Source organism: Zootoca vivipara, chromosome 2, assembly GCF_963506605.1.
Source record: "Zootoca vivipara chromosome 2, rZooViv1.1, whole genome shotgun sequence".
NCBI classification, from domain to species: Eukaryota; Metazoa; Chordata; class Lepidosauria; order Squamata; family Lacertidae; genus Zootoca; species Zootoca vivipara.
This window is the reverse complement of record NC_083277.1, coordinates 26,273,241-26,287,235: the sequence shown is the minus strand read 5'-3', so window position 1 is coordinate 26,287,235 and position 13,995 is coordinate 26,273,241. Positions and strand designations below refer to the sequence as shown.

Genomic DNA, 13,995 nt, shown 5'->3' with positions numbered 1-13,995 from the left:
TGGCAGATTTTTGTGCTTGTTGATATGAGATGCAGCAGGCCACTGTCATTTGCAAATCATTTCCCATGAGACTACTTCCCACTCCTCATTCCAAGGCAGACTGTGAAAATCTATTAAGGCTACCACCCAAAAGCAAGCTCGCTTGGGAAAGAAGCCCTACTGAAATGATGTCTAAAAGTCTCGGCGTTTGGGTGCTTGGGTGTTGCTCCCTCAGACACTAAAATGTGTTGAGAGATCTTTATCCACCCACCCAGGTTTATGTCATATCATAGGTTTAAAATCATTCTCATGCTTGTCTCCAATACTTTAATGGCAATGCTCTCACTACAGAAATGCTTGAGTCACACTTCTTGGTTCAGGTGGGTGCCCCAGTCTCAAAACAGAAGCATCAGAAGATGCATGCGAGTGCCAGGTGCTGACACTATGGATGCGATCCACGGGAGTCTTCGTGGGGCTACTTCTCCAACAGCATTTCCCAAGAGCAAGTCCCTTTGAATAGCCTGCTGAGTTGAGAAAGCAGTTAAAGAAACTTCCAAGCATGTGTAGACACAATTTATGCCATTGTGTGGATGGGCACGCTTTTTTGTAAGAAGAAGAAGAAGAAGAAGAAGAGGAGGAGGAGGAGTAGTAGTAGTTTGGATTTGATATCCCGCTTTATCACTACTCCAAGGAGTCTCAAAGCAGCTAACAATCTCCTTTCCCTTCCTCCCCCACAACAAACACTCTGTGAGGTGAGTGGGGCTGAGAGACTTCAGAGAAGTGTGACTGGCCCAAGGTCACCCAGCAGCTGCATGCGGAGGAGCGGAGACGCGAACCCGGTTCCCCAGATTACGAGTCTACCGCTCTTAACCATTACACCACACTGGCTCTCACTATAAGAATGCACCTACTGATTGCAGCCTACAACACTGGACTCCAGCAACCATTTCCTTTATTTATTTGCTTAACTATCCCTCTCAACCAGTATTCTGCCTCCAACCCTGGGCAACTCCTACATCCTCCAGCTAAAGTGAACGAAGTTCACAACACCACAGGGAACTCCACTGTCCACTAGTCAGTTCCAGTTTCCAACAACTCAGCAACACAGCAAATGGTGTTCCATGGTTGTTGGTTTTTTAAGGTACAAGAAGCTTTGCGGGACATGTAACTTTGAAGCCTGTCTCTAAGTTGCAACCTCACAATTAAATACTACCCATACATTCTCAATCCGATATCCAAAACCCTTCAGTGCTCTAAAACTGGAAGAAGAGACTCTCCAGATACCAAAAGGCCACATGGGTTTTCTGACTCTGCAGAATGCAGACAGCCTGGAGCATGACAGAGAGAAGTGCCAACGTGCACAAGACAGGCGAGCAGCCTCTCATTTGGAAGAAGAAAACCAGCCCAAGCGTATGTCTGCCTTATGCCCCTCTAATCTCCTGTTATAATCTCCTATTATATCACTGCCAAGACACCTATCTGCTGCTGTTAGTTCTCTTTCTCTCTCCCCAGACAGGACGGGATGTTCATTTGCTGGCCCACAGTGGAGGTGCCAAAAGGAAGCCCAATGCGCCCTTCTGGTTTCAATAAGGTGTCAATCCGCAAGATAAGGCATTTGTCATTCTTGGTTTCAGACAGGCACAGAGCCTGACACTTTTACTGTCCTGATTAATAGATTTATAATTGGCAGCAGGCCTGGCAGAACTGGTCTTTCCTATTTCCAACCCTTTCCAATACTTTTTTTGATGCTGCCCCAGCTTGCCACTTCTCCCTGCCTAGAGATTAATCGAAGCTATATTTTTCCCCCCAGCTATACAAATTTAGAGAAATTCTGGAGACATATTTCTGGAGACACACACAGAGAGGGAGGGAGAGGGGGGTGATTTTAGGTCTAGGGCCTTTCAACTGAAGGAATCAATGAAATTTTATTTTCAGCTGCAACTGTTTGTGCCTATTCTTACCACCTTTCTTACTGTGCTACAGCCAGTCTAGAGAGCCTTGAAGTCAGGTGGTTTCCTTAGATGGCATTTTGCAGTGAATATAATTCAGAGGGAGCAATGTCCCTGGCATTTATGGATGCCACATCTTTGCTCAGGGGGCTGTTCTGTGGCCTGCCGCACCTCGACAATGCCAGCAACTTCCAAAGGTCCCTAAAGGACATTATACGTCTGTTGATGCAGCCTAGAATAGCATTAGCCTTCTTTTTTTTGCTGCTTCTGCATCACACTGTTGACTCATGTTAAGCTTGTGGTTCCCGAAGACCACTATATCCTTTTCAAATGTGCTGTGAGCAAGACAGTGTCCCTCATATTCAATTTCTGCAGCTGGTTATTCCTGCCTAAGCGAAGAATCTTGCAGAGGCGTGGTTTTTCTTAGGACCATGGCAGGATGTGCCCCACCATCCATGGTCCTAAGGCTGCTCAGCCTTCCCCAAAGCTCATGTTGACATAACAACGAAGTATGCACTCATTAATTGCATGAATGAGTGAATGGCTCAGGACCGCAATACCTCAAGGACCGCCTCATTCCTTGACCCAGACCCTGAGATCATCTTCTGAGGCCCTCCTTCAGGTGCTGCCTCCTCGAGAGGTCCGGAGGGTGGCAACACGAGAACGGGCCTTTTCTGCAGTGGCTCCCCGTCCGTAGAATACTCTCCCCAGGAAAGTTCGCCTGGAGCCTTCATTATGCACCTTTAGGCGCCAGGCAAAAACATTCCTTTTTAACCAGGCCTTTGGTTGACCTGATCAACGTCCCATACCGTTTTAAAATGTGGCTTGGGGGGTATTATTGGGTTATTGCTTTTATTTTTATTTTATATACTGTGATCTTTTTATGTGAACTGCCCTGAAACCTCCGGGTTTAGGGCGGTATATAAATTCCTTAATAATGATGATGATGATGACGATGATGCAATTAATGTTATACCGAAGTTTGGCCCTAACATAGACTTCTTTTTAAATGAAATGTTTGTAAGAGCAATGTGGCTCCATCCAGAGGAATCTACTTGATAATCTTCGAGGTTCTTCTAAGTCAACAAACCTTTGCCTCCACAGAAGCTCGCAAGCAGGCCTGCTCCAGAATGATTATTAGCATTTCCTTCTTTTTTCCAGCTTTCTATTTGTTTTTAGAGTGAAGCCTAATATCAACCCCATTACTTATTCTCTGGCTGAGAGGATAGAAAGAAAAGACCCTTATTACTCAGTAAGTTTTGCAAAGCAGAGGGTGATTACTGATTGAAAGAAAGGAGGCAGCTGGAAAGAAAGGCTATTCAGGGTCTTCTCCTTTTAACCCCCCTGAACTACAAAATCTACAAGTAACCCATAATACATATAAATATACAAACAGGGTGCAAACGACAAGTAAAGATTATGGAGTCTCTGTAGTATGTTATTATACTAAACCTATTAAATATAAACTCACTAATCCAAGCTAGAATTTGAACCCATACTCCACTTTGCTGATCACAACTCCATGGAAACACTTTGGGCCACTGCAAAACACCGATTTATTTATTTTCTAAGTAACCCTCTTCAAAACAATTACTAGCCACATAATATTTGTTCTGTCAATCTGTTGGGTCTTCCTTCCTCCCCTACTTCTCATCAAGTATTCTTTATTATTATTACTTTGTGTACACTGTTGAAGAATAAAAACAGCTGAATCTTTCTTGTTTGCCCACATTTTGCTCTAGTGCTGTGCCTGCTGCACACTCAGTGCCCACCTGGCTTGAAAAGTACTAATTTAAGTTTAAGTTTCACTCATTCCTTTTACAACTTATCTGTCACCAAGCAGCACAGATGAAAACATTAAACAGAGGGGGGCGTGCCCTTCTGCAGAAAAATATAAAGGCCCCCAGTAATTCACTTGGGTGTTACAAGTGAAACCCGCCTTCTTCCCTGTGCCCAATCCATCCTTACCCAGATATCCCTTGGGTCCTCCAAACTTGATGCAGAGCCGACAGCACATTCCCACTTGCGGTTCTGGAGCCGGTCTGTATAGAAGCACACAGATAAACATTCAAAGCTGCCTCATATCAGGTTAGACCACTGGGATGTCTTGCACAGTACCGTCTACCTCTACTCCAAAGTCTCAGGCAAAGGTATTTTGCAGTCCTTTAAATTGAGAAATTGTGCATGCAAGGCGCATGAACTACCACTGTGCTCCATAGATATGGAATGACTGCTGGTTTCCTTTTTACTCCACCAAGCAGTCATTCCACCATTGGGTGGGTGGGCATCTTCTCCACACCACCACACCTCTATGAAGGACTAAATCTAAGAGTGGTGAGTCAAGGTACTTCTTCCAAGACAAAGGTCTGCTCCCAAGCTTGCTTGTTTATTTATTTTTTCATTCATATGTCCCATCTTCCCTCCAAGAAGCTCTAGGTCAGGCATCTCCAAACTGCAGCCCTGCAGATGTTTTGGCCTACAACTCCCATGATCCCTGGCTAAGAGGACCAGTGGTCAGGGATGATGGGAATTGTAGTCCGAAACATCTGCAGGACCGAAGTTTGGGGATGCCTGCTCTAGATGGTGTACATGGTTCTGTCAGTTTGCAGTTCTTAGTACAGAAAGTTATCGATATGATGTGTAGAGATCTTTCCTGCTTCTGCTTAATTCAAGAGTGTTCTGGAAGGTTTCTTTCTATGTGAAAGAAACAGGCAGAAGGTTCTTGTTTGGGCTATTCCTTCTGAGAAGCTGAGTACATTTAAACTGGTTCTGTTATCTTTCTGTCAAGGTCATGCTAACTATAATAGTAAGGCCAGAAGGAGCCTGAGCTTACTTTCTCTTTCTGTCTCTTTGTTCTGCTGTTCTGTTCTGTTCCGTATGTAGTGTGAAGTTTTAGTCTTATAAGTACTGTAAGTTTTATTGTAAGTGCTGCAACTGGATTTCTTATGGACTGTGCCAATCCTGTATGTATTGGATTTGTGACCATTATGCTCATTTGCCTTCAGTAGCAGTAAAGCTCTGCTGGATGAAGTATAATCGCCCCTGGTCTATTTTTTAGGAACCCTGTAACGTGTTTAAGTTTTCCCTTCCTCAGCGCGACAGGTTCTCCCCACCCCCATTTTACCCTGTGAGGGAGGTCAGGAGATGCTGACTGGTCCTTGAGCGTCATAGCTGAGTGTTGATTTGAACCCAGGTCTCATTGGTCCTAGACCAGACATCCCCAAACTTCGGCCCTCCAGATGTTTTGAGACTACAATTCCCATCATCCCTGACCACTGGTCCTGTTAGCTAGGGATCATGGGAGTTGTAGGCCAAAACATCTGGAGGGCCGCAGTTTGGGGATGCCTGCCCTAGACCAACACTCTTACCAGCATGTCACACTGGTTCCAGATGAAGTCATTTATGAGAGTAGCAAAGAATGTGCACGTCCACTTTGTCTATCTTTTGTTGACGTGCAAGATCCTGGTGCTTAGAATGAAGTGCTATGGGAGCCCAATGCTAAGGCTATTTTTCTCAATTCTGTCTAATAATTAAAAAAAAAAGTGTCGGGCTCAGATGGGTAGAGTCGCATGATAGGACCTGGGAGACATCTGGGCTTGAATCGCAGCCTAATGCAGCACAGCTTTGGGCAAGCCACCATCACTCAGTCTCTGTTTCTCACTTGAAAAACAGGAATAACACTGGTCCACCTCGATGTATTGACTCAAGGATAAATGGGATTAGGGAAAGCAGCTGCCAGCTCTGAGTTACAGGAACGAGCCAAGCCTATAAATCTAAATTAATAGATCAATTAATAAGCACCAACTGGGGACGCCCTTTGAGGAGGAGCAGCAGCAGCAGCTGAGTGGGAAAAGAAACGAGAGGTGGCAGGGAGAGCCAGAAAAAGGGGCACCAGAGTTGGAGAGACATAGACCCCAAACTTAAAATAGAAGAAAAGAAACCATTAGAAGGTGCTGGGTTTGATTTTGTTGCTACTATGCAAACCCCCAGTGCTATTAACCTGCAAACCTGTCAATTAGCCTCACACTGTTCTCCGAGCTCTTACCTTTGCCAGCATAATTCTTGTCTTGGCTACATCCAGAGGGGTGGTGACTGCAGCTGCAAATCCACCTGAGCGTATAAAAATGCCAAACACAAGCAAGACTTTGTTTGTTAAATATGCATGCTACATGGCCCCATCGTTCCCACAGCTTCTGCCAAAACCACTTCATTATTAATGCTTACAGCTTGTTTCTCACTTCAGAATCTGGGCATAGGTTGTCTGAAGCCAGAGTCTTGTTGGATTGTGGGGTCATCAATGCAACACATATACTTTAGAAACCTTTTGTTCAGACTCCTTTCTTTGGAGCCCACAAAGAATTGTAGAATTGTAGCATTGGAAGGGACCCCAAGGATCATCTAGTCCAACCCCCTGCAGTGCAGGAATCTCAGCTAAAGCATCCATGGCATCTGTGTTACCATGTGCAGACAGTGCTCTCCTTCAAGCTGATTTCTGATTTCATTTTATTTTTGCCCAGTACTCCCAGGGGCAGGACTCTAGAGCTGTCACTTTTAAACATATGGCTGAATCCAGTGTTGATGCTACTCAGAGTAGAATCATTGAAATTAATGGGAATGATGAACTTAGATCTATTGATTTCAGATGGTCTACTCTGAGCAGAACTTGGTTGGCTACAACCCATCAGATGCTGCTTTCTACTAATTTGTCCATCTATCCCCATGTTGTCTACCCTGACTGGCCGTGTCTCTACGGGGTTTCTGGCAAGGGAGAAGCCGTTCCATCACCTGCTACTTGATCTGCAGATTCCAGTGACTTTCTGCATGCAAACCATGTGCTCTACCATAGAGCTATGGCCCCAGGTTTAGAGAGCACAAGGTACCAACTAGAAGTTCACAACCCCGACTCTGTCTCTCCCTAATCAGCTGCTTCCTCAGTTCCTCCTCCATTCACGGACATCCAAATGTGTACATTCATGGACTGAGGATATCATTAGAGCAGCTAAGTAAGGAGCAAGAAATAGAAGAAACATTTTTTCATTGAGCCGGGGACAATGTACCACATCACTGACCGGTGTAGACAGCACTCAGCTGTTAAAGGGATCTGAAGACTGTCCTAGCAGTGTTTCATTAGAACTCAGCTCAAACATCTGGGTAAAGCAATCGGCCATAGACTGGTTGGACGCAGAGCAATGGTGGGAGGAACCAGCTGGGGAACCCCAAAGGGAAGAAGACTCAGGGCCTGGGAACTGGGGGTGGGACAACAATGAGGGGTCATAGGAAGAAGAGAGAGAGGCCTGGGGGGAGGAGGAGGTGTCAGAAGCTGAAGGGGTAGACAGGGCTTAGTGAGCAGGAGGAGTCTGGCAGAGATTCAGAGGCAGAAGCGGAAGCAGGAGAGGAGGGAGGCCAAGGGGCAGAGATGAGTCTGGCTGGTGAAGAGGCACAGGTGTCTCCCTCTCCTGCTGCCACAAGCTCCCCACCCCGCTGGTCTCCCAGAACCAGTAGGGGCATGAAGAGTGTGGAGAAGTTAGCTTCATGCAGGCACAGTCTGAGATTGCTTGGGGAAACTTCCGGAGAGGAGGGGGACTTAGGCAGCTGTGGGTAGGCAGGGACCTTCAGTCTCAGCAACTGCTTCATGGAGGCAGGACTTGCCAGAGATGAGTTGTTGTGCTCATTAGGCCTGGCACTTCTGTGCAGATCCTGTTTCTGCTAATAAAGAGTTAACTCCAAAGTGCTCGGTGTGATTTACTGCTGGTCCGCTCCTGACACAATTGGATGTGTTAAAACACGGGTGTCAAACACAAGGCCCGGGGGCCAAATCCGGCCCGCCAGACCTCGTCATGTGGCCCGCCGAGCGCCCCAGCCAGCGGGACCCAGCAGTGGGACCTTGCTGCTGAAGCGCCGCGCCAACAAAGCGCCGACAAACAGCTGGGGCCGGGGAAATGCTTTTTGCCCCTGGGTCCCTTCGCGCTCTTTTCTGGTGCTGAATCAAGGCGGCGACCCCCCCCTTCCCTTTCTTTCTTCCTCTCTCTCGTTCTTATTCTTTCTTTCCCTCTCCTTCCTTCCTTCTTTATCTCTGTCTTCTCTCCCTCTTTCTTTTTCTTTCCTTCTTTATTCCTTCTTTCCTACTCTTCTTTCTCTCACCTCTTTCCTTCCTCTCTCCCTCCTGCTCCCTCTTTTCTTTCTTTCTTTCTTTCTTTCTTTCTTTCTTTCTTTCTTTCTTCCTTCCTTCCTTCCTTCCTTCCTTCCTTCCTTCCTTCCTTCCTTCCTTCCTTCCTTCCTCCCCTCCCTCTCCCTCTCCCTCTCCCTCTCCCTCTCCCTCTCCTCAGAAACATAGGATGCTGCTTTATACTTCTGGCCCTTAAACCCTGGAACCAGGAGAGCAGCTTCAGTGAGTCAACCTCAGCCAGTCCCTTTGGTGAAGGGTGGTGGCTCACTGGCAGAACATCTGTCCTGCATGCAGAAGGACCCCAGCATCTCCAGGTACCAGTAGCTCTGCAAAGCTCCTGCATGAAACCCTAGCGAGCCTCCACCACCCAGTGCAGTTACCAAAAATCATTTTTCAATAAATTGTACAATAATTGTACATTTGAATATCTACTTGCCATTATTCTGACTATGTTTCTGCTTTCAGCGCTAGTTATTACTTACATTATTACAAAAAACAGTAATAATTGAATGCAGTGACAATAATTTATGATAATAAAGAGTGGACACATAGTCCTACAGATACAACCGGCCCTTTGAGGGTGACCAAACTGCTGATGCGGCCCCCGATGAATTTGAGTTTGACACCCCTGTGTTAAAAGAAAAACAGCAGTGAGGCAGGTCCGCTCTGGGTGGGGCACAGGACAGCATAAGCAGGAGGCATAAACTTCTAGGAAAGGAGAAGAGCCTGTGGCAATCAGAGACAGAGGCCTCTAGAGATTTAACCACTGTAGCCACCAATACAGCTAGGCTAACCACAGAAGCTGTGGAGAGGCACAGAACACATTAAATCAACTGACTAGGTCTGGGGGAAAACATGTGTTGAATATATATATATTATAATTAATTTATTAAATCTGCATACAGCCCTATACCTGTAGATCTCAGGGCAGTTCACAACACAAAATCACAATATATAAAACAGAAAATACACAATAAAAACAAAAACAAAGACCAACCCAAAAACCCTCCCTTACACAACACATTTTAAAAGGGCATTGGATGCCAATCAGCCAAAAGCCTGGTTAACTTTAAACATTTTTGCCTTGTACCTAAAGATCTATAATGAAGGTGCCAGCCGAACCTCCCTGGGGAGAGCATTCCACAAACAGGGAGCCACCACAAAAAAGGCATGTTCTTGTGTTGCTACCTTCCAGACCAGCACAGGAAGAAGGGCCTCAGAAGATGATCCCAGGGTCTGAGTAAGTTCATATGGAAAGAGGAGGCCCTTGAGGTATTGCAGTCCTGAGCCCTTCCCATAAAAAAAAAAAGTAGCATGATGCCAGGAACACAGATCATGCTTCTAGCTGCAAGAAACAACACAGTGCCGAGAGAAGTGGGTTGTTTCTCCCACAGCAATAGCACCACCTCTCCCAAACCAAAGGTAATGTAATGCATGCCAGGATGTTCAGAACCCAGGGGATGAATTCTTGGCTCTGTCACCCTGGCCGTGATGTACCAAAGCGCAAGCTATTAAACGGGCGAGTGGTAATGAACAAAAGGATAGAGGAGAAAAGCAGTGAGAGGTTAAAAAAGCAAGATCCTTTCTAAGGAGTGTGCAGAAAATTCAGAGCCAAGGTCAGAGCACATGTTCCAAAAGGTCCAGCCCAGAGCATTGTCTTGGGAAGTAGCTATAAATAGTTGTCTTTTCCTCCCAGTTTTATGGAATATAGAAAGCTTGTTCTTTTCCAAAGTGTAGGAAGGAGACAGATAATTAAATCTGGAAGTGATTGAAAACCATTCCCCCCCCCCCAGCCCGAACTAGACTTTGAGCAAACCTGGAAGGGTTCCTGGTCTTGCAAGCTTCATACACTCAAGTTTCCACCTTCAGACAGGTAGAACATACTGTCTGGAGCAACAAAATGCAGCTCATGTAGCCAACATGCATGGAATATGGCCAACTGAGCTCAGACCCTGGGTTTCCATGACGCTGCGGATAATCCAGTTTACGTGTATCAGAGGATCAGGGAACTTACAAGGTCAACAAACAGCAGTTCCTGGGGTTGTATTCAAAGTACTGCTAATGGGAACAATCTGCCAGTGCAATAATTTCTCCTTGCACAAGAAAACATTATCCGCTCTCCACTGAGCTGAATGGCCCCTGAAGATGTTCTGGGGATTTCCCTAACCCGCACTGTACAGATTTGGGGGTGGTGTAGGGCCGGTGCACAGTTACTTAGTTGGGTACTGCTCCCAGTCTTCATGTTATAAACAGAGACTGGAGGAAACACAGTATGCAAGTATTGTAATTTAACTAGCTAGTGGGTGGGGAAGAGAGATACCAGCATTTCCAACCAACTGCACTCAAGGTATGACTTCAGAGGAAGTGGCATTGTAAAAGGACAGCGTGTTTTGTTCTTCCCCTTGCTTTGGCTTCAGAACATGGCAGCAGTGGGACCACCAAGTGTTGCTTTAATCGTGCACTGGTGTGACCCAATTGTGCTATACAGTGCTATACAGTGCAGAACTGCAGCCTGCTCCAACACGACTCTCTTGGCACAGCAGATTCCACCCCTTAGGGACTGTGAATACTGAGCAGTGACACCTGCACATCGGAGAGGATGCACTAATTCTAGATTCTGCAGCGAAAGGAGTGGATTGGCACTTTAGAGTTTCCATCAGATCCCTACGTGACCGGAGACAAGGTGGCAGCAAAAGGTGAGCTCAAAAGGACACCAATGAGCACAGAAATGAAGAGAGCCTTTGGTTCCGGAAGTCTGTACTTAACCTGAAGCGAACTTTCCCATTGAAAGTAATGGAAAGTCGATTAATCCATTCCAGACGGGTCCACAGAGTATTTAAACTGAAAGTACTCAAACCGAAGCGTTCTTAAACCGAGGTATGACTGTACAATGTAAAAGAATGAAAGATTACTGTCTCCCCACCCCTTTTTTAATACTATTTCCTCCCCTCACTCTCCACACTTCTCTTTCCGCCTCAACCCCATATTGCCGATAACAATAATGTCTCAAAGTGAATGTATGTACTTTTGTTACTCATGAAAAATATTGTAATAAAAACATATGGTGGGGGTGGAGAAAACCAAGGAACAACAATTCTAGGTAAGGAGGCTCTCCCCTCCCAAATATGATGCGTAACCTGTCTGTCTTCCTGAGCAGACTCTGTCAGGACACCTGACACCACGCCACAGTCTAGCTTGAAAGGAGATAATCCTACACTTTGAGACACCTCACACTTTTGAGATTCCTAGAAGGAGAGCAGGGCAATATCGCCACCTGGACTGGTTGTAGATCAGACTGAAAGCTCACATTCCGTAAGAATAGCTGCATGGCATCCTTAAGACATGAAAATCAGTTAGTCAGCAGATATGGCTGGTCTATAAAAGGAAGATTCAACTCACAATAGAAAGAAGAAATCTCAGGATGGGGCATTTCATCTGCAATGATTTAACCAATTTAGGTTTGGAAGCACCGTCTTGGGCATCTGTAAAGAGTCAGTTCTAAAAGAAGATTTCATCATTGCCTTTATACCTTGTATGGGCAAAGAAGACTCTCAACACGCAGCGCTGTAAACTTGTCAGAGCTAATTAGATCAGAAAGGGAAACCAAGGCAGCTGTCCAGGTTTATTGCACGAAAAAAGCCTTTGCTAGCCTTGTACTGTTTGCAGTCTTCACTTCCAATACATTTCTGCCTCGACAAAGATGCCCGTGATTAATAAAGGCAGATGGCAGCACGAAGCAGGGAAGGCAACAGGTTTTAACACAGTAATTTCTCCAAATGCATCAAAGTAACACCATAGATCTTTCCAGTAGCACCTTAGAGACCAACTAAGTTTGCCATTGGTATGAGCTTTTGTGTGCATGCACACTTCTTCAGATACTTCTTCTTCAGGTATCTGAAGAAGTGTGCATGCACACAAAAGCTCATACCAATGACAAACTTAGTTGGTCTCTAAGGTGCTACTGGAAGGAATTTTTTTAGTTTTTTTTGTTTTGACTACGTCAGACCAACATGGCTACCTACCTGTAACCATAGATCTTGTGCACTGTAAGATATGCCAAGATGGACTGAATCAATCACCCCCACCTGTTGAGCTGCCATTGCCAAGGACAGAGTACCAAATCAAAACCCTCTGGGAAAACAGTATTTCAAAGTACCCTGACTTCCTTCAGCAAGTAAACGAAACAATTCCCTTACTATAATAAGACAATGGTCTCTCACCAGCAGTAGTGAGTTGCTGCTGACCATTCACAAGCAGAGCATGGAAGAGAGAAAGTTACAACATTTGAGGGCTTTTAGTTTATGGCTTTAGAAAAGATGTATTGTATTCCTAGACCCGTGAGCAAAGATAATCAGCTGGCCCCGTGAAATACACAGCAAGCAACTGAAGCTGCTATCAAAGCCCCACTCACCTGGGAGCAAGCCCCATTAAATTCAATGGGACACACTTCTGAGTAGACACGGTTAGCACTGCGCTGCAAAGCATCTTAGAAATTTTACTTCAACCACCACTGCAATTTTGCAAGCATTTAAACAAAAAGATAGTGTTGGCCATTTAACTTAACACTAATGTTTGTTTTCCCTCTGCCAAGTAGACAACATTACGATTAGGGGGCGGGGAAAGGATCCAGTATTTTTTCTTGGTTAACACAACAGTTCAAAACAGAAGGCTGTGTTTATCATGTTTAATGTTTTTTTTCCTCTCTCCTCTGACCTCTAAAAGGCTGTAAGTAAATTTTGTGGTAACGCAAAGAACATGAGTAGCTAGGGAGTCTCAGACAGTTATAGTGTCTGAATACAGCCTTTGTGGTATTGGCAACATAGCCGTGATTAAGGATTGGCTAGCGGCTTGGGCTTATAAACTTTTATTTTCCTTCCAAGAGACCTGCAACATGGTGATAAATGTAAATAACTCTCACGCAATGGTTTGACTTACTTTATGCTTATAAACTGTAATGTTTATGTATGGTTTTATATTGGTGCGCGGGTGTATGCACTTTTTCTCTCCACAAATGCTATAGACACGTTGCGTTTGAAGGAGCTGGATGTGTCAGTGGGGAAAGGGGGCTCGACAAGGCTCTAACCTAACTAAAACAAAACAAAACAAATAAGCCCCCCCCCCAACCAAATGTCTTCCAAAACATATGAAAAGATTGGGACAGTCTGGAATTTCTTCCAGGGGGCCATGAAAGTGGAGATAGGTGGAGAATCTGGCTTGTTGCTAAGCAACCATTAACACACATTCCAACTGTTTCAGGAAGTAATTTGGAAAGGCAGCATTTCAACAGCTGGTGGACATCCAGAAAGGACTTTCCGCCCAGGTCATGCCATGCTCCCAGCTTGGTAGCACCTCTTTGTCTTGTGTAAGAAGACTCCCTGGAAAAGACCCTGATGTTGGGAAAGATTGGGGACACAAGAAGGGGACGACAGTGGATGAGATGGTTGGACATTGTTCTTGAAGCTACCAAAATGAGTCTGACCAAAGTGCGGGAGGCAGTGGGAGACAGGAGTGCCTGGCGTGCTCTGGTCCATGGGGTCACGAAGAGTCAGATACGACTAAACAACAACAAAAGCTAGATGTGGGCAGGAGAGTCACATAAAGCAAGAGGTCTGTTTTTGCATCAAGAGAGGAGCACAGCACTCCCTCTCCATTCTCCCACCTTAAAGCAATCCCTCACACCCCCACCATTTCAGGCTTCAGGTTGGTCCAGTTCTGGAATTGTAGGTAGGACAGTGCCTGAATTTGTGAGGGCACGAGAAGATAACATGGGACATGGTTGAGTCCCCATCATCAGCACATCTCATTTGGCGTTAAAAGAAGCCAACCCCACACCAAACACACCCTGATTTATGTGTCAACCAGGTAGGCTATGGCCAGATCCAGCACCTGGAATCCATGGAC

General features: G+C 45.5%; 1 protein-coding gene across 2 annotated transcripts in view; it reads right to left on the bottom strand.

The window, feature by feature from the left end:
* SLC25A26 (solute carrier family 25 member 26) overlaps nt 1-13,995 on the bottom strand; it is a 130,320-nt gene that overhangs the window by 10,477 nt on the left and 105,848 nt on the right. Inside the window, exons 8-9 of one of the 2 annotated variants that reach the window (XM_035106708.2) lie at nt 5,974-6,038; nt 3,897-3,970 (exon numbers count right to left, since the gene is read on the bottom strand). The exons of the other annotated variant lie outside the window; for it this stretch is intronic. Coding sequence (XP_034962599.1) covers nt 3,897-3,970; nt 5,974-6,038 — 139 coding nt within the window. The remainder of the gene's footprint in view (nt 1-3,896; nt 3,971-5,973; nt 6,039-13,995) is intronic. 2 annotated transcript variants of the gene reach the window in all.